This window comes from Cherax quadricarinatus, chromosome 43 (assembly GCF_038502225.1).
Source record: "Cherax quadricarinatus isolate ZL_2023a chromosome 43, ASM3850222v1, whole genome shotgun sequence".
Classification (NCBI taxonomy): Eukaryota; Metazoa; Arthropoda; class Malacostraca; order Decapoda; family Parastacidae; genus Cherax; species Cherax quadricarinatus.
The window spans coordinates 24458559-24485269 of NC_091334.1; the positions used below are offsets into that span (position 1 = coordinate 24458559).

The 26711-nt window shown below is 44.2% G+C and overlaps 1 protein-coding gene across 2 annotated transcripts in view; it reads right to left on the bottom strand.

The window, feature by feature from the left end:
• LOC128694205 (retinol dehydrogenase 11) overlaps nucleotides 1–22562 on the bottom strand; it is a 65051-nt gene extending 42489 nt beyond the window's left edge. Inside the window, exons 1-3 of one of the 2 annotated variants that reach the window (XM_070093741.1) lie at nucleotides 22347–22562; nucleotides 13174–13329; nucleotides 12664–12899 (exon numbers count right to left, since the gene is read on the bottom strand). In XM_070093741.1, coding sequence (XP_069949842.1) covers nucleotides 12664–12899; nucleotides 13174–13329; nucleotides 22347–22547 — 593 coding nt within the window. In that variant the 5' untranslated portion in view covers nucleotides 22548–22562. Of the gene's footprint in view, nucleotides 1–12663; nucleotides 12900–13173; nucleotides 13330–18291; nucleotides 18459–22346 lie in introns of those variants that run through there. The other variant, XM_070093742.1, reaches the window with a different exon arrangement.
• Between the last annotated feature and the right edge of the window lie 4149 nt (nucleotides 22563–26711).

The following is a 26711-nucleotide window of genomic DNA, read 5'->3' on the forward strand; positions in this document are numbered from 1 at the left end:
TTTTGAGGCTTTACAAATAAATTCCATTTTGATTTTTTATTCACATAATGAATTTTTATTCACACCAAAAAATAGAAGATTTACTGTTATGCAATACTGTAATAATTGTATAATATCATCACCATATTTGTGAATGTATATGAGACCCACCAGCTGACGTGTATTAGACGTGTGAGGTCGTTTGTTTACTCTTGAATATCGGCAAAAATTTAACATTTCCGCTACTTTGAGCTCAGTTTCAAGCCATTTCCAATGCTAAAACCAATCAAAATCATCTCTATTTCTGTAATATGTCTTCCATTCTATCAAATGAGACCAAGAAATCGCAAATACAATTATAAAAAACATACGAAAAAACACTGCAAAGTTGCTGTTTTAATTGAAAAATCATGATTTCATTTTTTTCTCTCATTATACACAGTGTGCTGCAGGATCTGTTTTATGTGGTGCACACATACCACATAGATGTATTCTCTCATATCTAGGCCCAAATGTACCACTCACAGTTTATCAGAGTGAGCTGAGCTCATGGCGTAGATCTACGGTTTGGACCCTGAACGTAAAGCCGTAGATCTACGGGACGGACCCTGAAAGGGTTAAATGCGAAAACCGAGGATCCACTGTATACCCATTCTTCATTAATTTTGACTTCCTACAACAACCACTTACTATAAGCTAAGGACAAAAATATTTTAAGGTAAGTAATATGTGTACTGTATATGCACTTTTCAGACCTAGTTCTATTATTCACTTAACCCTTTGACTGTCGCAACCCCCAATCCTTAGGTGTCTCCTGGTGTCGCAAAATTTAAAAAAAAAAAAAAAAAAAAAAATTTCTTATGAAATGATAGAGAATCTTTTCCCGATTGTAATGACACCAAAAAAACGAAATTTGATGGAAAATTGACGGAATTATGCTCTCGCAAAGTTAGCGACCTCAGCGCTGTTTACAAATCCGCGATTTTGCCCACTTTTAGCCCTATTTTCGGCTAATTCCATTGTTCCAGTCGCCCAAACTCATAGCTATTTCTTTAGAATTCCATTTTTTCTATCGATTGAGTACAAGAAACTGCCCATTTACCGATTTCAACTACCTAATAATGTGGTCAGAAATTTGCAATTTGGCCAATTTCACGAAAACTAAAAAATGTGACAATTTCAAAATAAGGTCCAGAATGAACAATGCAGACATTCCTGGCTCTAAAATGACATTTTCTTTGCTCATCAGTCATGTTTCCAGGCCCCTCTGATATTACTCTTGCTTTCTATTTTGAATTTTTATTCAAACAAAAAATAGAAGACTTACTATTATGCAGACTACTGCAATACTGTAATAATTGTATAAATAACATCAACCCATTCATGACTGCATATTAGAATGGCTAGTTGAACATTTATTGGACAATGGCATCATTTGTTTACTTTTGAACATTGGCAAAAATCAAACATTTCCCCTACTTTGAGCTCCATTTCTAGGTTCTTTTTATAGTAAAATCAATCAAAATCACGTCTATTTCTATAATATGTTTTCCATTCTATCAAATGAGACCAAGAAAACGAGAATACAACCATAAATACTATACGAAAATAGACCACAAAGTCGGCATTTTAATTAAAAAAAAACGGTCGGAGTTTTTTTTTTTCCTCATTATGCACTGCGTGCTCCAGGATTTTTTTTATATGGTGCACACTGACCACACAGACCCATTCTCTCACGTGGGCCTACCAGCTTTCTCCTGCTTGATTTGAAGCCGCTAGAATTTATGAGTATATATACGTCAAACACGGTACCTCGTAAGACGTATATATACGGCCGCGACAGTCAAAGGGTTAATCCTTTCATGGTCGGCAGACCCTCTCCTAAACTTGTTCTCCGGGTTGGAAATTTCTCGAAAAAAATAAATTATTTTTCTTATGAAATGACAGAGAATCTTTTCCCGATCATAATGACACCAAAAGAATGAAATTTGATGGAAAATTTATGGAATTATGCTCTCGCGAAGTTAGCGGTCTCAACGATGTTCACGCGTCGGCGATTTTGCCCACTTTGAGCCCTATTTTCGGCCAATTTCAATGTACCAGCCAACAAAAATCATAACTATTTTGCTAGAACTCCATTTTTTCTATCGAATTTCAACTATCCAATAAAGTGGTCAGAAATTGACAATTTTGCCAATTTCACACAAATTTTAAAAGATGCCCATTTCCAAATAGGGTCCAGAACAAACAAGACAGACATTCCTGGCACTAAAATAACACTTTCTCTGTTCGTTAGTCACATCCCCAGGCCCCTCTTACATTTCTTTTGTTTTCCACTTAGAATTTTTATTCTCACAAAAAATAGAAGATTTACTGTTATGCAGACTACTGCATTAGTGTAGAAATGGTACAAATAATATCAGTGCACTTGTGAAAGAATATTAGATTCAACAGTTGATGTGTATTGGACACATGGCATGATTTGTTTACTTCTGAACTTTGGCAAAAATCGAACATTTCTGCTACTTTGAGCTCAATTTCAAGGTACTTTTCATTGTGAAACCAATCAAAATCATCTCAATTTCTGTAATGGCTTCCACTCTATAAAATGAGACCAGGAAAACTAGAATACAACCATAAATAGCATATACAAATACACTGCAATGTCGCTGTTTTAAAGCAAAAACACGGTCAGAGATTTTTTTTTTCTCATTACGCACTGTGTGCTGCAGGATTTTTTTATACTGTGCACACTGACCACACAGACCCATTCTTTCATATGTAGGCCTACCAGCTTTCTGTCACTAGATTTGAAGGCGCTAGAATTTATGCATACTAGTACGGCACCAACCCTGGCGTGCAGGCTGTACTAGTACGGCACCAACCCTGGCGTGCAAGCTGTACTAGTACGGCACCTACCCTGGCATGCAAGCTGTACTAGTACGGCACCAACCCTGGCGTGCAAGCTGTACTAGTACGGCACCAACCTTGGCATGCAAGCTGTACTAGTACGGCACCAACCCTGGCGTGCAAGCTGTACTAGTACGGCACCAACCCTGGCGTGCAAGCTGTACTAGTATGGCACCAACCCTGGCGTGCAAGCTGTACTAGTACGGCACCAACCCTGGCATGCAAGCTGTACTAGTATGGCACCAACCCTGGCGTGCAAGCTGTACTAGTATGGCACCAACCCTGGCGTGCAAGCTGTACTAGTATGGCACCAACCCTGGCGTGCAAGCTGTACTAGTACGGCACCAACCTTGGCGTGCAAGCTGTACTAGTACGGCACAAACCCTGGCGTGCAAGCTGTACTAGTACGGCACCAACCCTGGCATGCAAGCTGTACTAGTACGGCACCAACCCTGGCATGCAAGCTGTACTAGTACATGCAAAGCTGTACTAGTATGGCACCAACCCTGGCGTAAGCTGTACTAGTACCACTGGCGTGCAAGCTGTACTAGTACGGCACCAACCTTGGTGTGCAAGCTGTACTAGTATGGCACCAACCCTGGCGTGCAAGCTGTACTAGTACGGCACCAACCCTGGCATGCAAGCTGTACTAGTATGGCACCAACCCTGGCGTGCAAGCTGTACTAGTATGGCACCAACCCTGGCGTGCAAGCTGTACTAGTATGGCACCAACCCTGGCGTGCAAGCTGTACTAGTACGGCACCAACCTTGGCGTGCAAGCTGTACTAGTACGGCACAAACCCTGGCGTGCAAGCTGTACTAGTACGGCACCAACCCTGGCATGCAAGCTGTACTAGTACGGCACCAACCCTGGCATGCAAGCTGTACTAGTACGGTACCAACCCTGGCATGCAAGCTGTACTAGTACGGCACCAACCCTGGCGTGCAAGCTGTATTAGTATGGCACCAACCCTGGCATGCAAGCTGTACTAGTATGGCACCAACCCTGGCGTGCAAGCTGTACTAGTATGGCACCAACCCTGCCGTGCAAGCTGTACTAGTATGGCACCAACCCTGGTGTGCAAGCTGTACTAGTACGGCACCAACCCTGGCGTGCAAGCTGTACTAGTACGGCACCAACCCTGGCGTGCAAGCTGTACTAGTACGGCACCAACCCTGGCGTGCAAGCTGTACTAGTACGGCACCAACCCTGGCGTGCAAGCTGTACTAGTACGGCACAAACCCTGGCGTGCAAGCTGTACTAGTACGGCACAAACCCTGGCATGCAAGCTGTACTAGTACGGCACCAACCCTGGCATGCAAGCTGTACTAGTACGGCACCAACCCTGGTGTGCAAGCTGTACTAGTACGGCACCAACCCTGGCGTGCAAGCTGTACTAGTACGGCACCAACCCTGGCGTGCAAGCTGTATTAGTATGGCACCAACCCTGGCATGCAAGCTGTACTAGTATGGCACCAACCTTGGCGTGCAAGCTGTACTAGTACGGCACCAACCCTGGCATGCAAGCTGTACTAGTACGGCACCAACCCTGGCATGTAAGCTGTACTAGTATGGCACCAACCTTGGCGTGCAAGCTGTACTAGTATGGCACCAACCCTGGCATGCAAGCTGTACTAGTACGGCACCAACCCTGGCATGTAAGCTGTACTAGTACGGCACCAACCCTGGCATGTAAGCTGTACTAGTACGGCACCAACCCTGGCATGCAAGCTGTACTAGTACGGCACCAACCCTGGTGTGCAAGCTGTACTAGTACGGCACCAACCCTGGCATGCAAGCTGTACTAGTACGGCACCAACCCTGGTGTGCAAGCTGTACTAGTATGGCACCAACCCTGGCATGCAAGCTGTACTAGTACGGCACCAGCCCTGAAAGGGTTAATCCTTCAACTGTCCAAACTTTTATCTTCATTTTCACTGCTAACACTAAATATTTTGAAAAGAACAAAATTAAAACAAAGAGACCAAAAATTACCCAAAAAAAAAAATCAGTGCCAGTACTTATCGAGATATAAGACAGCGAAGTTGGCACTGGATGCTCAACTGACGGCAATATAGAGTTCTGCCGCTTGCAGAAATGTTGCCAGTAGAGTGGTACCTTGACTTACAAGTGCCCCAACTTACAACTTAAAAGTTTTCTGAGTTACGGCCAGCCGGCTGTAACTCGGACGGCTGGCTGGCTGGCTGGTTGGCTGGCTGGATGGTTGCCTGGCTGGCTGGCTGCCTGGCTGGCTGGATGACTGCCTGGCTGGCTGGCTGCCTGGCTGGCTGGCTGGCTGGCTGGCTGGCTGCCTGGCTGCCTGGCTGGATGAGCATCCAGGGTAATGTTCACTCAAGGATAAATAATGCTAGACTGGCTCACGACACTTGTGCGGGGAGGCACACAAGCATGGGCAGGCGGACAGGTCTGGTACACCGGCCGAAACCCGGGGAACGGCTAAAACTTGGGACAAAATTTGGCCGAAAAAAGTGGTCGAAACTTGAAGCGGCCAATTCTCAGGGCGGCCGAAACTCAGGGTTCCACTGTATTAGGTACAGAAATAGTAATCAAACAGTCACAAACACAATGAGAGGTGAACATGTTCACCTGCCTTGGTCACACAATATTGTCTAGAAATACACCTACCATCCGACTTACGACCGAGTTCAGTTCCGAGAAACCTATCGTAAGTCGAAATGGTCGTTAGTCGAACTTTATTACTGAATATCAACATCACATTTTTATAAAGACTTTATTATTTTATTTTGGTATTTCATGTTTTACTTTACTTTTTATGCTGTTAGTATTGTATTTTATACTGTAAGGTTTAGGATAAACACTGTGTACAACACAAATACTGGTTTATTTCCCAGAAATTTGGCATAAAAAACACGGTCGTAAGTCGGATGGTAGGTGTATATACAAGTATTTAAAGGTTTTCAGAAGTGCTGGAGTATGGAACACCTAAGCACAATGTCAGACAAGAATGTCACTCTACACTGCTGACAGTGCAGTCACTCCACTGCTGACAGTGCAGTCACTACACTGCTGACAGTGCAGTCACTACACTGCTGACAGTGCAGTCACTCTACACTGCTGACAGTGCACTCTACACTGCTGACAGTGCAGTCACTCTACACTGCTGACAGTGCAGTCACTCCACTGCTGACAGTGCAGTCACTCTACACTGCTGACAGTGCAGTCACTCTACACTGCTGACAGTGCAGTCACTCCACTGCTGAGTGTGCAGTCACTCTACACTGCTGACAGTGCAGTCACTACACTGCTGACAGTGCAGTCACTCCACTGCTGAGTGTGCAGTCACTCTACACTGCTGACAGTGCAGTCACTACACTGCTGACAGTGCAGTCACTACACTGCTGACAGTGCAGTCACTACACTGCTGACAGTGCAGTCACTCCACTGTTGAGTGTGCAGTCACTCTACACTGCTGACAGTGCAGTCACTACACTGCTGACAGTGCAGTCACTCCACTGCTGAGTGTGCAGTCACTCTACACTGCTGACAGTGCAGTCACTACACTGCTGACAGTGCAGTCACTCCACTGCTGAGTGTGCAGTCACTCTACACTGCTGACAGTGGTCACTCTACACTGCTGACAGTGCAGTCACTCTACACTGCTGACAGTGCAGTCACTCTACACTGCTGACAGTGCAGTCACTCTACACTGCTGACAGTGCAGTCACTCTACACTGCTGACAGTGCAGTCACTCTACACTGCTGACAGTGCAGTCACTACACTGCTGACAGTGCAGTCACTACACTGCTGACAGTGCAGTCACTCTACACTGCTGACAGTGCAGTCACTCTATACTGCTGACAGTGAGGTCACTCTACACTGCTGATAGTGCAGTCACACTACACTGCTGACAGTGCAGTCACTCTATACTGCTGACAGTGCAGTCACTCTACACTGCTGACAGTGCAGTCACTCTACACTGCTGACAGTGCAGTCACTCTACACTGCTGACAGTGCAGTCACTACACTGCTGACAGTGCAGTCACTACATTGCTGACAGTGCAGTCACTCTACACTGCTGACAGTGCAGTCACTCTACACTGCTGACAGTGCAGTCACTCTATACTGCTGACAGTGAGGTCACTCTACACTGCTGATAGTGCAGTCACACTACACTGCTGACAGTGGTCACTCTATACTGCTGACAGTGCAGTCACTCTACACTGCTGACAGTGGTCACTACACTGCTGATAGTGCAGTCACACTACACTGCTGACAGTGCAGTCACTACACTGCTGACAGTGGTCACTACACTGCTGACAATGCAGTCACTATACTGCTGACAGTGAAGTCACTCTACACTGCTGATAGTGCAGTCACACTACACTGCTGACAGTGCAGTCACTACACTGCTGACAGTGGTCACTACACTGCTGACAGTGCAGTCACTCTATACTGCTGACAGTGAAGTCACTCTATACTGCTGACAGTGCAGTCACTCTACACTGCTGACAGTGCAGTCACTACACTGCTGACAGTGCAGTCACTACACTGCTGACAGTGGTCACTACACTGCTGACAGTGAACCTTGTCATATGTTTTATATTTATTCTCACTGTTACTCATAAACATGTCTGTTTGTCTGTCTTGATCTGTTTGTCTGTCTATCTTTATCTCTATCTCTGTCTGTCTTTATCTCTATCTTTATCTCTGTTTATCTCTCTCTCTCTCTCCCTTACATAGAGCCACTTATGGACCAACAGGTATTACACATTGCAGAATCGTTAATTCTGAACAAGTGGAAATGCGTATTACTTGCTAGTCATAATTATGCCTCATATCTGCGAGCACACAATACCACTTTACCTGACCTTTTCTTTTGGGTTATCCTAGGTAATTTGCACTATAAATAATAACTGTATATATGTGTACCTGTGCCTAAATAAAGTTACTTATTCCTTAATTCTGGTTCATGAGCAGCTCTCTGTGGGACATAGACAAGCAGACAGAGATAGAGACAGGCAGACAGAGATAGAGACAGGCAGACAGAGATAGAGACAGATACACAGAGGTAGCCAGCCACCCAAACATGTATTACACATGTTGCAGAGTCCTCCCTCTCTCCCTCCCTCCACTCAGAACATAGGTGACAGGACATTCTGGTAGGATGAAACTACCAGTGGTATCAAAACTGAAAGGATGTTGCACAAACATTACACATGGGTTATAATCAAAGTTTTTTATATTTCCTTGACAACTTTTGACCACATCCATCTGACAGCCACTAAGCTCAAGGTCAGCATCACTTTCCTCCTAAAAGTCGAGTGTTAATATAACATGACATTAGTGACTCCCTGGTGTCTGATAAACTGTTTGTTCAAGCTGACACTCAGTCAACTGGTGCTCCCACAAGCTACTAAGTATTTTAATACAGCACACACTGAGTGTTAACACCCATTCTATACTGTCTAGGCCTATCAGGCCTCTAGTGCCAAATTTGAAGGCAGGAAAAATAAAACATCGATGTATATTTGGAGGACTAGCAGTAAGAACGTACATCAATGTTTGGACAGTTAAACCTTAATATATGATAAGCAAAATGTTATCAGGCTTTTATATGCAATTAAAAGTGAAAATTTTTTTTTAAAATTTACAGTGATTTTTGTTTTTCAGCAGTAACTTAACCTGCTGTATAAGCAGGGCCCCCCTGTACAGCAGTAACTTAACCTGCTGTATAAGCAGGTCCCCCCTGTACAGCAGTAACTTAACCTGCTGTATAAGCAGGGCCCCCCTGTACAGCAGTAACTTAACCTGCTGTATAAGCAGGTCCCCCCTGTACAGCAGTAACTTAACCTGCTGTATAAGCAGGGCCCCCCTGTACAGCAGTAACTTAACCTGCTGTATAAGCAGGGCCCCCCTGTACAGCAGTAACTTAACCTGCTGTATAAGCAGGGCCCCCCTGTACAGCAGTAACTTAACCAGCTGTATAAGCAGGGCCCCCCTGTACAGCAGTAACTTAACCTGCTGTATAAGCAGGGCCCCCCTGTACAGCAGTAACTTAACCTGCTGTATAAGCAGGGCCCCCCTGTACAGCAGTAACTTAACCTGCTGTATAAGCAGGGCCCCCCTGTACAGCAGTAACTTAACCTGCTGTATAAGCAGGGCCCCCCTGTACAGCAGTAACTTAACCTGCTGTATAAGCAGGGCCCCCCTGTACAGCAGTAACTTAACCTGCTGTATAAGCAGGGCCCCCCCTGTACAGTAGTAACTTAACCTGCTGTATAAGCAGGGCCCCCCTGTACAGCAGTAACTTAACCTGCTATATAAGCAGGGCCCCCCTGTACAGCAGTAACTTAACCTGCTGTATAAGCAGGGCCCCCCTGTACAGCAGTAACTTAACCTGCTGTATAAGCAGGGCCCCCCTGTACAGCAGTAACTTAACCTGCTGTATAAGCAGGGGCCCCCTGTACAGCAGTAACTTAACCTGCTGTATAAGCAGGGCCCCCCTGTACAGCAGTAACTTAACCTGCTGTATAAGCAGGGCCCCCTGTACAGCAGTAACTTAACCTGCTGTATAAGCAGGGCCCCCTGTACAGCAGTAACTTAACCTGCTGCATAAGCAGGGGCCCCCTGTACAGCAGTAACTTAACCTGCTGTATAAGCAGGGCCCCCCTGTACAGCAGTAACTTAACCTGCTGTATAAGCAGGGCCCCCCTGTACAGCAGCAACTTAACCTGCTGTATAAGCAGGGCCCCCCTGTACAGCAGTAACTTAACCTGCTGTATAAGCAGGGCCCCCCTGTACAGCAGTAACTTAACCTGCTGTATAAGCAGGGCCCCCCTGTACAGCAGTAACTTAACCTGCTGTATAAGCAGGGCCCCCCTGTACAGCAGTAACTTAACCTGCTGTATAAGCAGGGCCCCCCTGTACAGCAGTAACTTAACCTGCTGTATAAGCATGGCCCCCCTGTACAGCAGTAACTTAACCTGCTGTATAAGCAGGGCCCCCCTGTACAGCAGTAACTAAACCTGCTGTATAAGCAGGGCCCCCGTATACAGCAGTAACCAGGAACTTAACCTGCTGTATAAGTAGGGCCCCCCTGTACAGCAGTAACCAGGAACTTAACCTGCTGTATAAGCAGGGCCCCCCTGTACAGCAGTAACCATGAACTTAATCTGCTGTATAAGCAGGGCCCCCCTGTACAGCAGTAACCAGGAACTTAACCTGCTGTATAAGCAGGGTCCCCTGTACAGCAGTAACCAGGAACTTAACCTGCTGTATAAGCAGGGCCCCCCTGTACAGCAGTAACCAGGAACTTAACCTGCTGTATAAGCAGGGCCCCCCTGTACAGCAGTAACCAGGAACTTAACCTGCTGTATAAGCAGGGCCCCCTGTACAGCAGTAACCAGGAACTTAACCTGCTGTATAAGCAGGGCCCCCTGTACAGCAGTAACCAGGAACTTAACCTGCTGTATAAGCAGGGCCCCCCTGTACAGCAGTAACCAGGAACTTAACCTGCTGTATAAGCAGGGCCCCCCTGTACAGCAGTAACCAGGAACTTAACCTGCTGTATAAGAAGGGCCCTCCTATACAGCAGTAACCAGGAACTAAACCTGCTGTATAAGCAGGGCCCCCTGTATAGCAGTAACCAGGAACATAACCTGCTGTATAAGCAGGGCCCCCCTGCACAGCAGTAACCAGGAGCTTAACCTGCTGTATAAGCAGGGCCGCCCTGCACAGCAATAACAAGGAACTTAACCTGCTGTATAAGCAGGGCCCCCCTGTACAGCAGTAACCAGGAACTTAACCGGCTGTATAAGCAGGGGCCCCCCTGTACAGCAGTAACCAGAAACTTAACCTGCTGTTTAAGCAGGGCCCCCAGTACATCAATAACCAGAAACTTAACCTGCTGTATAAGCAGGGCCCCCTGTACAGCAGTAACCAGGAACTTAACCTGCTGTATAAGCAGGGGCCCCCCCTATACAGCAGTAACCAGGAACTTAACCAGCTGTATAAGCAGAGCCCCCCTTTACAGCAGTAACCAGGAACTTTACCTGCTGTATAAGCAGGGCCCCCCTGTACAGCAGTAACCAGGAACTTAACCTGCTGTATAAGCAGGGCTCCCTGTACAGCAGTAACCAGGAACTTAACCTGCTGTATAAGCAGAGCCCCCCTGCACAGCAGTAACCAGGAACTTAACCTGCTGTATAAGCAGGGCCCCTATACAGCAGTAACCAGGAACTTAACCTGCTGTATAAGCAGGGCCCCCCTGTACAGCAATAACCAGGAACTTAACCAGCTGTATAAGCAGAGCCCCCCTTTACAGCAGTAACCAGGAACTAAACCTGCTGTATAAGCAGGGCCCCCTGTACAGCAGTAACCAGGAACTGAACCTGCTGTATAAGCAGGGCCCCCCTGCACAGCAGTAAACAGGAACTTAACCTGCTGTATAAGCAGGGCCCCCTATACAGCAGTAACCAGGAACTTAACCTGCTATATAAACAGGGCCCCCTGTACAGCAGTAACCAGGAACTTAACCTGCTGTATAAGCAGGGCCCCCCTGTACAGAAGTAACCAGGAACTTAACCTGCTGTATAAGCAGGGGCCCTCTGCACAGCAGTAACCAGGAACTTATCCTGCTGTATAAGCAGGGCCCCCTTGTACAGAAGTACCCAGGAACTTAACCTGCTGTATAAGCAGGGCCCCTCTGTCCAGCAGTATCCAGGAATGTAACCTGCTGTATAAGCAGGGCCCCCCTGTACAGCAGTAACCAGGAACTTATCCTGCTGTATAAGTAGGGCCCCCCTGTACAGCAGTAACCAGGAACTTAACCTGCTGTATAAGCAGGGCCCCCCTGTACAGCAGTAGCCAGGAACCTAACCTGCTGTATAAGAAGGGCCCCCCTGTACAGCAGTAACCAGGAACCTAACCTGCTTTATAAGCAGGGCCCCCCTTTACAGCAGTAGCCAGGAGCCTAACCTGCTGTATAAGCAGGGCCCCCCTGTACAGCAGTAACCAGGAACCTAACCTGCTGTATAAGTAGGGGCCCCCTGTACAGCAGTAACCAGGAACCTAACCTGCTGTATAAGCAGGGGCCCCCTGCACAGCAGTAACCAGGAACTTAACCTGCTGTATAAGCAGGGCCCCCCCTGTACAGAAGTAACCAGGAACTTAACCTGCTGTATAAGCAGGGCCCCCCTATACAGCAGTAACCAGGAACCTAACCTGCTGTATAAGCAGGACCCCCTGTACAGCAGCAGCCAGCAACTTAACCTGCTGTACAAGCAGGACTCCCCGTGTACAGCAGTAACCAGGAACCTAACCTGCTGTATAAGAAGGGCTCCCCTGTACAACAGTAGCCAGGAACCTAACCTGCTGTATAAGAAGGGCCCCCCTGTACAGCAGTAGCCAGGAACCTACCCTACTGTATAAGCAGGGCCCCCCTGTACAGCAGTAGCCAGGAACCTAACCTGCTGTATAAGCAGGGCCCCCCTGTACAGCAGTAACCAGGAACCTAACCTGCTGTATAAGCAGGGGCCCCCTGTACAGGAGTAGCCAGGAACCTACCCTACTGTACAAGCAGGGCCCCCCTGTACAGCAGTAGCCAGGAACCTACCCTACTGTATAAGCAGGGCCCCCCCTGTACAGCAGTAGCCAGGGACCTAACCTGCTGTATATGCAGGGGCCCCACCCCCATACTTACTGAGTACCACAAGTATCTTTAATGGCAGTAAGTATGAGTACTTACCAAGAACTGAGTGTACTTTTAATGTTGGTAAGTATGAGTACTTACCGAGAACCGGGAGTACTTTTAATGGTGGTAAGTAGCAGGTGGGTGAGGAGAAAGTGCCCCAGATGGTTGACTCCAAAGTGGATCTCGAAACCGTCCTTGGATTTCCTCCGTTCCTCCGGAGGGAAGTACACTCCGGCATTGTTGATCAGCACATCAATTTTGTCAAACTTTCGCAGCAAATTTGTGGCGAAGGTTCGCACTGATGCCAAGTCCCCAAGGTCCAGATCCATGACGATCTGCAGTGGAAAGTGACTTAGGGTGCTGAAAATGCCTTGAGGTGCAGAAAGTGCCTTAGGGTGTGGAAAGTGTGTTAGGGTGCAAATTTAATTATGGCACAAGCAGAGGGTCCTCTACCACTGTGAAAGTAGTGATAACATTGGTGCAGGGTCCTCCACCACTGTGAAAGTAGCTATAACACTATCACTGTGAAAAAAAAAATTGGAGCACTAAACTGTGCTCCAATTTTAAAAATGCAAAGATTTATGTACATTTAATAAGTTGTCCACTAACCAGGTCGCCATCGCCAGTAGTGGTACGTATGTCACGCACTGCCTGCAGTGCTGCCTGGCGGCTCCTGCACCCCAGAATGACAACTGCTCCTCGGGCAGCCAAGTCCCGTGCTGTTTCCTTACCGATGCCCGAGTTAGCACCTGTGATCACCACAACCTGCCCAAGCCAAGCCATTTTTAATAATGTAAGAAGGAAGAAGTGCTGTAGGCCTACTGGCCCAAGTTAAGCAGGTCCACTGCACACCCACACCTGTACCTGTCTAAGGTTCTAGTTTCAATGATACTACCTGGCAGTTTGTTCCACTCATCCACAACTCTATTACCAAACCAGTGTTTTCTTTCACTCTTTATAAACCTATTTTTTTCCAATTTGAACCACTGCTGTAACTCCTGTCTTGGTTACATATATTTAGTGCATCATTGATATCTCCTGTATTTATTCCTGATTTCCATTTATACACTTCAATCATATCTTCTCTAATTGCATGCCTTTGTAGAGGTCAAATTCAGTGCCCTCAGTCTATCCTCGTAGGACAGACAGTGCCCTCAGTCTATCTTCATAACACAGACAGTACATTCGGTCTATCCTCATAAGATAGACAGTGCCCTCAGTCTATCCTCATAGGATAGACAGTGCCCTCAGTACAGCCTCTCCTCACTTAATGATGGGGTTCCATTTCTAAGACCACGTTGGTAAACAAATTCATCACTAAGTGAGGAGCATACTATAATGGCAGTGAGTTTGTGTCAACCATCTTTGATATTGTTTTAATGTCATCTTTGCACCATTTATAACATTTCTGGTATATGTAATTTTAACATTTCTGGTATATGTATTTTTAAATGTTTATACATTAGTGTACCATATAGTGTAATAAAAAGAAGAGGACATCAGCCCTAATATACATTATTTAGGTATGCATACTGGTCAGAGAGCCCATCATAAGTCCAAGGCGCCGGTAAACAAGTACGTCTCTAAGTGAGGAGAGGCTGTATATCCTCGTAGGATAGACAGTGTTCTCCTCAGTCTATCCTCGTACTTTAGACAGTATCTTCAGTTTATCCTCATAGGAAAGATTTCTGATACACGGGATCAACTTTGTCATCCTTCTCTGTAAGTTTTCCAGCACAACTATGTCTATTCTGTAATATGGTGACCAGAACTGTGCAGCATAATCTAACTGAGGCCTAACCAATGATATATAGATCTGAAGAATAACCTGAGGACTCCTGTTATTTATTTTTCTTGATATGAAGCCAAGAATTACATTTGCTTTATTGTGAACACTTACAAACTATTGTCTTGGGTTTTAGATTACTGCTACCAAAACAACTAAACCTTTTTCACATTCTGAGTAATTAACCTTTCCAGGGTCGCAACTGCTGCTCTCAAACTTGCTCTCAGGGTCACAAAATTTAAAAAAAAAATGTTATATTTTCTTATGAAATAGTCGAAAATCTTTTTCTGAAGGTAATAAAACAAAAAAGTACAAAATTTGATGGAAAACTGACACATTTATGCTTTCACAAATTTTGCTGTGTCAGCAATATTTGTGCATCGGAAATTTTGTCCACTTTGCAAGTTATCTTTGGCCAATTCTTAGCTACTGATCAGCCTGACATCTATAGTGGGCAAGTTATTAGAATCAATTATAGCTGACATTATCAGAAGTCACCTTGAAGAGCATAACTTGATAAATGAATCTCAGCATGGATTCACGAGAGGTCGTTCCTGCCTGACAAACTTACTGACGTTCTTCAATAGAACATTTGAGGCAGTTGACAGTGATAAGGAATATGATATTGTTTATTTGGATTTTAGTAAAGCCTTCGACAGAGTACCTCACAAGAGACTCTTAAGAAAAGTGGCAGCTCATGGTATAGGAGGTAAAGTTCTAGCATGGATTGAGGCATGGCTTACCAATAGAAAGCAGAGAGTTACCATTAATGGAGTGAAATCTGAATGGGGATTAGTCACTAGTGGCGTTCCACAAGGATCAGTTTTAGGCCCTCTCTTGTTCATAATTTACATTAATGACCTTGATGAAGGGATTACTAGTGACATGAGTAAGTTTGCTGATGATACAAAGATAGGCCGTATAATTCACTCTGAGGAGGATATCAATGAACTCCAGGACGATTTAAACAAATTAATGTCTTGGTCTGAGAAATGGCAGATGAAGTTTAATGTGGATAAGTGTAAGGTACTTGCCCTTGGTAATGAAAATAACCCTCGAAGCTATAATCTAGGTGAAGTAGAGCTTGGTCATACAGAATGTGAAAAAGACTTGGGAGTCATGGTAAGCAGAAATCTAAAGCCAAGACAGCAGTGCCTCAGTGTGCGCAACAAGGCCAACAGATTACTTGGATTTATCTCAAGAAGTATAAGTAACAGAAGTCCAAAAGTTATTTTACAGCTCTATACATCACTAGTGAGGCCTCATTTAGATTATGCTGCTCAGTTTTGGTCCCCTTACTACAGGATGGACATAGACTCATTAGAGAACATACAGAGAAGAATGACTAAAATGATTTACTGTGTAAGGAACCTCCCGTATGAAGATAGACTTAAAGCCTTAAATCTCCACTCTCTGGAGAGGCGTAGAATGAGGGGAGATATCATTGAAGTGTATAAGTGGATGACGGGCATGAACAAGGGAGACATTAATAAAGTACTGAGGGTGTCGAACCAGGTAAGAACCAGGAATAATGGATTTAAGTTGGATAAGTTTAGATTTAGAAAGGACATAGGTAAGTACTGGTTTTCTAACAGAGTTGTAGATGCGTGGAACAGTCTTCCCAGTGGGGTGATAGAGGCTAGGACCTTGGGTAGCTTTAAGAAGAGACTGGACAGATATATGAGTGGGAGGGGCTGGGTTTGATTGGTGTTGGGGGGTGCGGGAGTTGTTTCTTGAGTAGCTTTAGGTAGATGTCGTTTTGATAAGGACCTGCCTCGTATGGGCCAGTAGGCCTTCTGCAGTGTTCCTACATTCTTATGTTCTTATGTACTTCACTAGTATGTCCTCCATTCTATTGAATAAGTACAAGAAACTGTCCATTCATCTATTTAAATTACCCAATAAAGTTATCAGAAATTGGTAATTTGGCTAATTTCACACAAAATTCAAGAAATGCCAATTTCAATCTAGGGTCCAGAATAACAATGCAGACATTCCTGGCACTAAAATAACATTTTCTCTGTTCATTAGTCACATCTCCTGGCCCCTCTTATATTACACTTGCTTTCCAGTTAGGATTTTTATTCACACAAATAATAGAAGATTTACTGTTATGCAGACTACTGCATTATTGTAATAATTGTATAAATAATGTCAGTGCATGCATAAATGCATATTAGACTGGCCAGTTGGATGTGTATTGGACAAGTGACGTAATTTGTGCACTCTGAAATATCAGCAAAAATCAAACATTTTCAGCTCAGTTTCAAGCTACTTTGTTCTGAAACCAACCAAAATCATCTCTATTTTTGTAATACGTATATCTTTCATTCTATTAAATGAGACCAAGAAACCGAGAATACAAACATAAAAACCATACCAAAATACACCGCGAAGTCACTGTTGTTAAACTAAAAACACACAGTTTTTTCTCATTATGCATTGCATGCTGCAGGACTTTTTTATATGCTGAACACTTACCACATAGACCCATTGTCTCATATCTAGACCCAAATTTAGTGCTCACAGCTTACCTGAGTGAGCTGAGCTCATGGCATTATGCTACAGGACTGACACTGGCTTCAAAGCTGTTATACAATGGGGCCGACCATGAAAGGGTTAAGATCAACATTATTTAGTTTATAACCTCATGGTTATTTTCTTTTCCCAGGCTTAGAACTTTGCATCTGTCTATATTAAACTGCATCTGCCACTTCTCCGACCACGACATCAGTTTATCCAGATCTTCCTGTAGCGCTCTAGTGTCCTTGTCAGAATAAATTCGATGGCCTATTTTGGTGTCATTGGCAAACTTGCTTATGTTACTGTTTATTGCCTCATCTATGTCATTTATGTAAATTGTGAACAAAGGACCCAACACTGACCCCTGTGGAACACCACTTGCGATGAGTCTCCACTCTGATTTCTCCCCATTTATGTAAACTCTCAGTTGCCTATCTGTCAACCATGCCTCTATCCAGGAAAAAATTTCTCCTATACCGTGTACCGCTACTTTCCTCAATAACCTCGAATGTGGAACTCTATGAAAAGCCTTACTAAAGTCCATATACACAATATCATATTCACTACTATGATCTACCTCCTCTAATACCTTAGTGAAAAAATTTAGTAAATCTGTGTGTGTAGGAACGACCCTTTATAAAACTGTACTTAGATTCACTGATCAATTTGTCTTTCAAGGTGACTTCAAATAACCTCAGCAATTAGTGAGTCCAATACATGTATTCCCACAATGGAGGTTAGGCTTATTGGTCTATAGTTCAAAGCTAAGACCTGTCATCTGCTTTGCAGATAAGTAACACATTTACCATTTTCCACTAATCTGGCACTATACCAATCTGTAGTGATATGTTGAAAAGACTTGCCAAAGGTTTGCAAATTCTTCCTTATGTTCCTTTATAAGCCTTGTAAACAGTTCATCAGGGCCCAGAGAATTGTTAGGTTAGGTTTTAATTTATTGATTTGTTTGAGAACCATGTCACTGGTGACTCTGTCTGTGCTTAACATATTTTCACCCTGACTCATATCTTTTTTTATTTCTGGAATTTCACTAGTATCTTGCTTGCTGCATACAAAAAAAATGAGAGGAAATAAGTGTTAAATGTTGTACACATCTCTTTGTCACTAACAGTAGGCCGACCTTAGCAACTTTTCAGTAGGCCTAGTCTTGTCCCTCATCTTACTCCTATAAACCTGAAAGAAACATTTTGGGTTAATCGTCAAATAACCTGTGACTAACTTCATAATCTCTTTTGGCTTTTATTTCTCTTTTATTACTCTTTTTAACCCTTAAATGGTCCAAACGTATATATACGTTCACGAATATTTTGAAAAAAAAAATCGTTTTTTTTTTTTACAGAAAAAAGAGCACATTTTTTTAACTATTTTAGAATAAAAAAAAATTTAGGGTCAGCACTTACCGAGATATGAGGCTGAGAAGTTGGCACTGGATGCTCGTGTGACAGCAACATGGAGTCCAGCCGCTTGCAGAAGTGTTGCCGATATACCTTTTTTTCTATTTTTCATATTATTTTATGTAATTTTTATATTCTGATAATTACAATTTGTAGTAGTTCTTGTCATTTATAACCAATCTTTGTTCTGACACTAGTATTAGGTACTGAAATTGTACTCAAATTGTCACAAAAACACTGACAGGTCAGTGGACATTTACACCTGCCTCAGCCATTTACTATTGTCTTGGAATATATACAAAGTATTTATATGTCCCAGCAATGTTTTGGATATGTGGAAGTATATAATAACAGTGAGGAGGAGGAGGAGGAGGAGAAGGAAGAGAAGGAGGAGGAGGAGAAGGAGGAGAAGGAGGAGAAGGAGGAGAAGGAGGAGAAGGAGAAGGAAGAGGAGGAGGAGGAGGAAGAGGAAGAGGAAGAGGAAGAGGAAGAGGAAGAGGAAGAGGAAGAGGAAGAGGAGGAAGAGGAAGAGGAGGAAGAGGAGGAAGAGGAGGAAGAGGAGGAAGAGGAGGAAGAGGAGGAGGAGGTGGAGGAGGAGGAGGAGGAGGAGAGGAGGAGGAGGAGGAGAAGGAGAAGGAAGAGGAGGAAGAGGAGGAAGAGGAGGAAGAGGAAGAGGAGGAGGAAGAGGAGGAGGAGGAGGAGGAAGAGGAAAAGGAAGAGGAGGAGGAAGAGGAGGAGGAAGAGGAGGAGGAAGAGGAAAAGGAAGAGGAGGAGGAAGAGGAGCTGGAGGAAGAAGAGGAGGATGAGGAGGAGGAGGAGGAGAACGAGGAGTAGGATGAGGAGGAGGATGAGGAGAAGGAGGGAGAAGGAGGTGGAGAAGGAGCAGGAGGGAGGAGGAGGAGGAGGAGGGAGAAGGAAAAGGAGGAAAAGGAGAAGGAGGAGGAGGAGGAGGAGGAGGAGGAAGGAGGAAGAGGAGGAGGAGGAGGAGGAGGAGGAGGAGGAGGAGGAGGAGGAGGAGGAGGAGGAGGAGGAGGAAGATGAGGAGGAGAAGGAGGAGGAGGAAGAGAAGGAGGAAGAGAAGGAGGAAGAGAAGGAGGAGGAGGAGGAAGAGGAGGAGGAAGAGGAGGAGGAGGAAGAGCAGGAGGAGGAAGAGCAGGAGGAGGAAGAGAAGGAGGAGGAAGAGAAGGAGGAGGAAGAGAAGGAGGAGAAGGAGGAGGAGAAGGAGAAGAAGAAGGAGAAGAAGAAGGAGAAGAAGAAGAAGAAGAAGGAGAAGAATAATACATGATAATAATAATAATGATAATAATAATAATAATAATAATAATAATAATAATAATAATAATAATAATAATAATAATAATAATAATAGTAAGTTCCCTTGAAGCATGAAAAACAAAGTCCACCCCTGACAGTGACATGATGAGATAACAACTGATAAGAGCTGACATTTGATGAGCATACACGAGGGTGGGGGAGGGTGCAGCTGATAAGAAAAGATTTGAGGTGATATTTGATGAGCATCGCCCCACTTCGTTTTTGCTGGTACACAAACATGTCTGTCTGTCTATTTGTCTGTCTGTCAAGCTCCCTGTCTATCTGTCTATCCGTCTAGCTCTCTGTCTCAGAGAGAGCCACAAGACTGCGTCGTCATCACGTCTACTCACATCTTCAAGCAGAGTATAGCACTTTGTCTGGATTTTTTGGGTTATCCTAGGTAATTTATACTATGTATACTTGTATTTATGTGTACCTGTGAGACAGAGATAGACAGACAGATAGAGAGGCAGATTGAAAGAGATAGAGAGACAGATAGACAAAGACAGATAGAGACAGAGACAGATAGACAGAGACAGACACAGACAGAGACAGAGGTAGACAGAGACAGGGATAGACAGAAATTGACAAATAGACAGAGGAAGACAGATAGAGATAGACAGATACAGAGATAGACAGATACAGAGATAGCAGACCCTAAACTTGGGGTTAACATCACTTTCCTCTTAAAAGAGGAGTGTTAATATGACATTATATCAGTGAATCCTTGGTGTTTGCCCAACTGTTTGCTCTAGCTGGCACTCAATTAACTGGTGCTCCCACAAGGTACTATGTGGTCCCAGATTTTTTTAATACTGCGCACACTGAGTGTTAGGACCCATTCTATGCTGACAAGGCATCTCAGGCCAATTGCACCAAATTTGAAGGCAGGAAAAATAAAACATACACATTTGGGGCATTACGTGTAAGAACGTATATATACGTTTGGACCGTTTAAGGGTTATCTGAATATATTGATGTCTTAAGTATCTCTCACCTGTATTGATTCACCTGTTAATGACTCTCTTGACCTGTCAGGTGTTTTAATCTGTTATTTATCCATTTATGGATATTTCTGCTTCATCTAATTTCCCCTGTTCGGGACATAAGTAGTCTGGGGCAGCCTTAACTAGATTAGTATGCTTAGTAATGACTTGACTGACCAGTGACAGTCATGGATAGTTTATGAAGTCTATCAGATAGTATGATTATACTGATGACTTCACTGATCAGTCATAATCAGTCACAAACAACTTTTTAGCCTATCAAGATAATTCATTTAATATTCTTCATATCTGGCATATACCTGGAAAGAGTTTCAGGGGTCAATGCCCCCGCAGCCCGGTCTGTGATCAGTCCTCATGGTGAATCAGGCCCCGATCAACCAGGCCATTACTCTTGGCAGCATGCAACCCGACGTATGAACCAAAGCCCGGCTGGTCAGGTACTGACTTTAGTTGCCTGTCCAGCACCTCCTCAAAGACTGCCAGGGGTCTGTTGGTAATCCCCCTTATGTATGCTGGGAGGCAGTTGAACACTCTCGGGCCCCTGACACTTATTGTATGGTCTCTTAACGTGCTAGTGACACCCCTGCTTTTCATAGGGGGGATGTTGCATCGTCTGCCAAGTCTTTTGCTTTCGTAGTGAGTGATTTTCGTGTGCAAGTTCGGTACTAGTCCCTCTAGGATTTTCCAGGTGTATATAATCATGTATCTCTCCCGCCTGCGTTCCAGGGAATACAGTTTTAGGAACCTCAAGCGTTCCCAGTAATTGAGGTGTTTTATCTCCGTCATGCGCGCCGTGAAGGTTCTCTGTACATTTTCTAGGTCGGCAATTTCACCTGCCTTGAAAGGTGCTGTTAGTGTGCAGCAATATTCCAGCCTAGATAGAACAAGTGACCTGAAGAGTGTCATCATGGGCTTGGCCTCCCTAGTTTTGAAGGTTCTCATTATCCATCCTGTCATTTTTCTAGCAGATGCGATTGATACAATGTTATGGTCCTTGAAGGTGAGATCCTCCGACATGATCACTCCCATGTCTTTGACGTTGGTGTTTCGCTCTATTTTGTGGCCAGAATTTGTTTTGTACTCTGATGAAGATTTAATTTCCTCGTGTTTACCATATCTGAGTAATTGAGGAAAGCGCTAAACCAATAGGGATGTTATACAGCACCTAAAGGAATGTAGAGACAATCAGGTTTGATCCGAGGGAATGAAGGAGCAGATCCAGTTCCTTGGATCAAAAGCCCCTCACTCGCGTGATTATAAGATAAGATAAGATAAGATTTCGTTCGGATTTTTAACCCCGGAGGGTTAGCCACCCAGGATAACCCAAGAAAGTCAGTGCGTCATCGAGGACTGTCTAACTTATTTCCACTGGGGTCCTTAATCTTGTCCCCCAGGATGCGACCCACACCAGTCGACTAACACCCAGGTACCTATTTGCTGCTAGGTGAACAGGACAACAGGTGTAAGGAAACGTGTCGAAATGTTTCCACCCGCCGGGAATCGAACCCGGGCCCTCCGTGTGTGAAGCGGGAGTTTTAGCCACCAGGCCACCGGGCCTCCTCATTGGGAAGCGCTAAACCCATAGGATTATACAGCGCCTGTGGGGGATGGAAGGTGCTCAGGCTTAATTCAGGGAACTGGAGCACAGATCCAATTCCCAAGATCAAGAGCCCCTCACCAGCGTCAAGGAACCTTGAGAGACACTCGCCTGGAAGCTCCCATTACAGCAGTAGGTCTCACCTTGCCTTCCATGCGACGTTTACTGCTACATTTCCCCCATCTGGCCTCCCTGCACTTCCTGAGGATGTATAGCCCTACCACCACGCCCACTACCACGCCCACCACGCCCATCGTCCACGCTAAAATACGCGCCCACTCTACCCTAAGAATCCTGCTAGTCAGATACATTTGTTCGATCCCTTCAGCATCTCGCCACATCATATTTGACTCTAAATTAACATGTATCCCTCTTATTGTCATATACTTTTCTATTAACTCAAAATTAAAAGGATTTTTTAAGTAGGAAATATTTTATATTGCTTGTTTTTAAAAAATTTTGGGTCAATATGAATATTTAAGAAAAGATTCGGACACGAGAAGCTGGCAGCTTCCCTCCACAGCAACAACATAACAAATAATAAATATTGCTTATGTAATTTATTTTTATCACAAATTACATCGATTTTAATTCAAATAAAATATAACAAATAAAGCTATTTATTACATTTCATCTTATCTTTATATTTAAAGCATATTTCTAAGTTTATTTAGTATTTATTTGCTTTCTTATATAATTATAAATATCTACTTTAAAAATATTTTTTATGTAAGCCTTAAATAACTTTTCAGCACTACTTTTACGGCTTTGTAGCAGAGCCGGTCATGGTCTCAGGTAGTCTCACTTGAAACTTTTACGACTCCGAGAGAGATCCGGTTATGGTCTCAGGTAGAGTCTCACTTAATAAATTAGACACATGTGCAACTCTTGCGTACAGATAAGTGAACTATAGATATGTAGATATAAATCCATATGTATTCCTGTTAACCCTTTGGGGCCTAGTTCCTAGGCCTTTTGTGTATCCATATGCTCTCGCGCTACCGTCCACAGGATGGATATGGGCGGCACAATAAACTAGCCACTTCGGTGGCAAAATCTAATCTAATCTGTCATCCATAAATGCTCTCAACTCATTAAGCATAAATTGTGGCATGCTTGTGTCAGAAGCCAGACACAGGTATGGTAGGATTGTGGACAGTGGAGTCAGAGTGCACATGCTGTGGATTCCATCTCACATTGGTCTTCAGATGCATGATAGAACTGATAAATTGGCTAAGCTGTATGCTTTCAAAGAGGGAGTAGATTACAATCTTGGCTTGTCAGGTAGTAGTTTGAGAACAATAATACGAAAAGAACTTTAACTGAATTTTATGGACTTAAGGCTCAGGGAGATTGACACCAGTGAGTCCATCTATCATCATTCTATCATGCAGGAGGAGCCACATGTCTATGGTGCATCCAACAAAATAAGCAGACTCTTGGATGTCACTACCGCCCGGCTCCGGCTGGGTTACAAGTATCTTTGGCAGGTTAAATCACCACCACCAGATGTAGACCAAACGAAATGTAAACTTTGCCAGATGGATTATTGTCACACCCTGCGTCATTATGTACTGGAGTGCGTCACACCCTGCGTCATTATGTACTGGAGTGTCACACCCTGCGTCATTATGTACTGGAGTGCGTCACACCCTGCGTCATTATGTACTGGAGTGCGTCACACCCTGCGTCATTATGTACTGGAGTGCGTCACACCCTGCGTCATTATGTACTGGAGTGCGTCACACCCTGCGTCATTATGTACTGGAGTGTGTCACACCCCGCCTCATTATGTACTGGAGTGCGATAAAATTAATGAATTTAGAAACAACTCACTCAGAAGTGTTCAAGAAATGGCTAAGTATTTTATCCACAGTGGTATATTACAGACCATTCTGGAGAAATACCCTGACTTTGCTAGCTGTAAATAAAGCATTACCACATATGTGCATGTGTGTGTGTGTGTGTGTGTGTGTGTGTGTGTGTGTGTGTGTGTGTGTGTGTGTGTGTGTGTGTGTGTGTGTGTGTGTGTGTGTGTGTTTGTGTGTATGTGTATGAGTGTGTGAGTGTGTGTGTGTGTGTGTACTCACCTAGTTGTACTCACCTAGTTGAGGTTGCGGGGGTCGAGTCCGAGCTCCTGGCCCCGCCTCTTCACTGATCGCTACTAGGTCACTCTCCCTGAGCCGTGAGCTTTATCATACCTCTGCTTAAAGCTATGTATGGATCCTGCCTCCACTACATCGCTTCCCAAACTATTCCACTTACTGACTACTCTGTGGCTGAAGAAATACTTCCTAACATCCCTGTGATTCATCTGTGTCTTCAGCTTCCAACTGTGTCCCCTTGTTACTGTGTCCAATCTCTGGAACATCCTGTCTTTGTCCACCTTGTCAATTCCTCTCAGTATTTTGTATGTCGTTATCATGTCCCCCCTATCTCTCCTGTCCTCCAGTGTCGTCAGGTTGATTTCCCTTAACCTCTCCTCGTAGGACATACCTCTTAGCTCTGGGACTAGTCTTGTTGCAAACCTTTGCACTTTCTCTAGTTTCTTTACGTGCTTGGCTAGGTGTGGGTTCCAAACTGGTGCCGCATACTCCAATATGGGCCTAACGTACACGGTGTACAGGGTCCTGAATGATTCCTTATTAAGATGTCGGAATGCTGTTCTGAGGTTTGCCAGGCGCCCATATGCTGCAGCAGTTATTTGGTTGATGTGCGCTTCAGGAGATGTGCCTGGTGTTATACTCACAAGTGTGTGTGTGTGTATGAGTGTGTGTGTGTGTATGAGTGTGTGTGCATGTGTGTGTATGAGTTTGTGTATGTGTGTGTGTATGTGTGTGTGTGTGTGTGTGTGTGTGTGTGTGTGTGTGTGTGTGTGTGTGTGTGTGTGTGTGTGTGTGTGTGTGTGTGTGTGTGTGTGTGACTCAATAATCAATATTTGCACCAATAACTCACTACAGTTGTGACCGGGTGTGGAAGTGTGAATTGCTCATTACTCTAAAATTTGTTCATGATTGCAGCCATGTATAAACGTAAGTAACCATTCTTACAGTATTCATTACCTTTGTAACTTGTGAGTTCATTACCTTTGTAACTTGTGAGTTCATTACCTTGTACCTAGTTCAGCCATCAAAACTTTGGAGCCCAGTCCCTGGACCCATTGTGTACCTCTGTAATCTGTAAATACCTTTGTAACTTGTCATGATTGTGACTAGACCTACCTGGAGTTCATTACCTTTGTAAATTGTGAGTTCATTACCTTTGTAAATTGTGAATTCATTACCTCTGTAACTTGCTCAGCTATCAAAACTTTGAGGCCCAGTCCCTGGACCCATTATGTACCTCTGTAATCTTTTGACTACCGCCCACAGGATGGGTATGGGGTGCATAATAAACATATTAAACTTAAACTCAAGCGAGCTTTTAAATCTCTGCACAAAATTCAATTTAAACCAGCAAATAATAGAGCCTACTAGACTGGAGAATACACTAGACCTCATCGTCACTAACAATGATGATCTGATAAGAAATGTCACCATATCAAAAACAATATACTCAGATCACAACATAATTGAGGTTCAGACATGTATGCGCGGAGCCCCAGACCGACATAATGAGACTAGTCACGAGGGAGCATTCACCAAATTCAACTTCAATAACAAAAACATAAAGTGGGACCAAGTAAACCAAGTCCTAACCGATATAAGCTGGGAAGATATACTAAGCAACACAGACCCCAACTTATGCCTAGAACAGATTAACTCGGTGGCACTCGATGTATGCACAAGGCTTATTCCTCTAAGAAAAAGGAGGAGTAGATGTAAAATAGAAAGAGACAAGCGCTCCCTTTACAGGCGACGAAAAAGAATAACAGAGCGGCTAAAAGAGGTCAATATATCTGAAATGCGTAGGGAGACACTGGTCAGAGAAATAGCAAGCATCGAACTTAAGCTTAAAGAATCCTTTAGGAGTCAGGAATCGCGGGAAGAACTAAAAGCCATAAATGAAATCGAAAGAAACCCAAAGTATTTCTTCTCCTATGCCAAATCAAAATCGAGAACAACGTCCAGTATTGGGCCCCTACTTAAACAAGATGGGTCCTACACAGATGACAGCAAGGAAATGAGTGAGCTACTCAAGTCCCAATATGACTCAGTTTTTAGCAAGCCGCTAACCAGACTGAGAGTCGAAGATCAAAATGATTTTTTTATGAGAGAGCCACAAAATTTGATTAACACAAGCCTATCCGATGTTATACTGACGCCAAATGACTTCCAACAGGCGATAAATGACATGCCCATGCACTCTGCCCCAGGGCCAGACTCATGGAACTCTGTGTTCATCAAGAACTGCAAGAAGCCCATATCACGAGCCTTTTCCATCCTATGGAGAGGGAGCATGGACACGGGGGTCGTCCCACAGTTACTAAAAACAACAGACATAGCCCCACTCCACAAAGGGGGCAGTAAAGCAACAGCAAAGAACTACAGACCAATAGCACTAACATC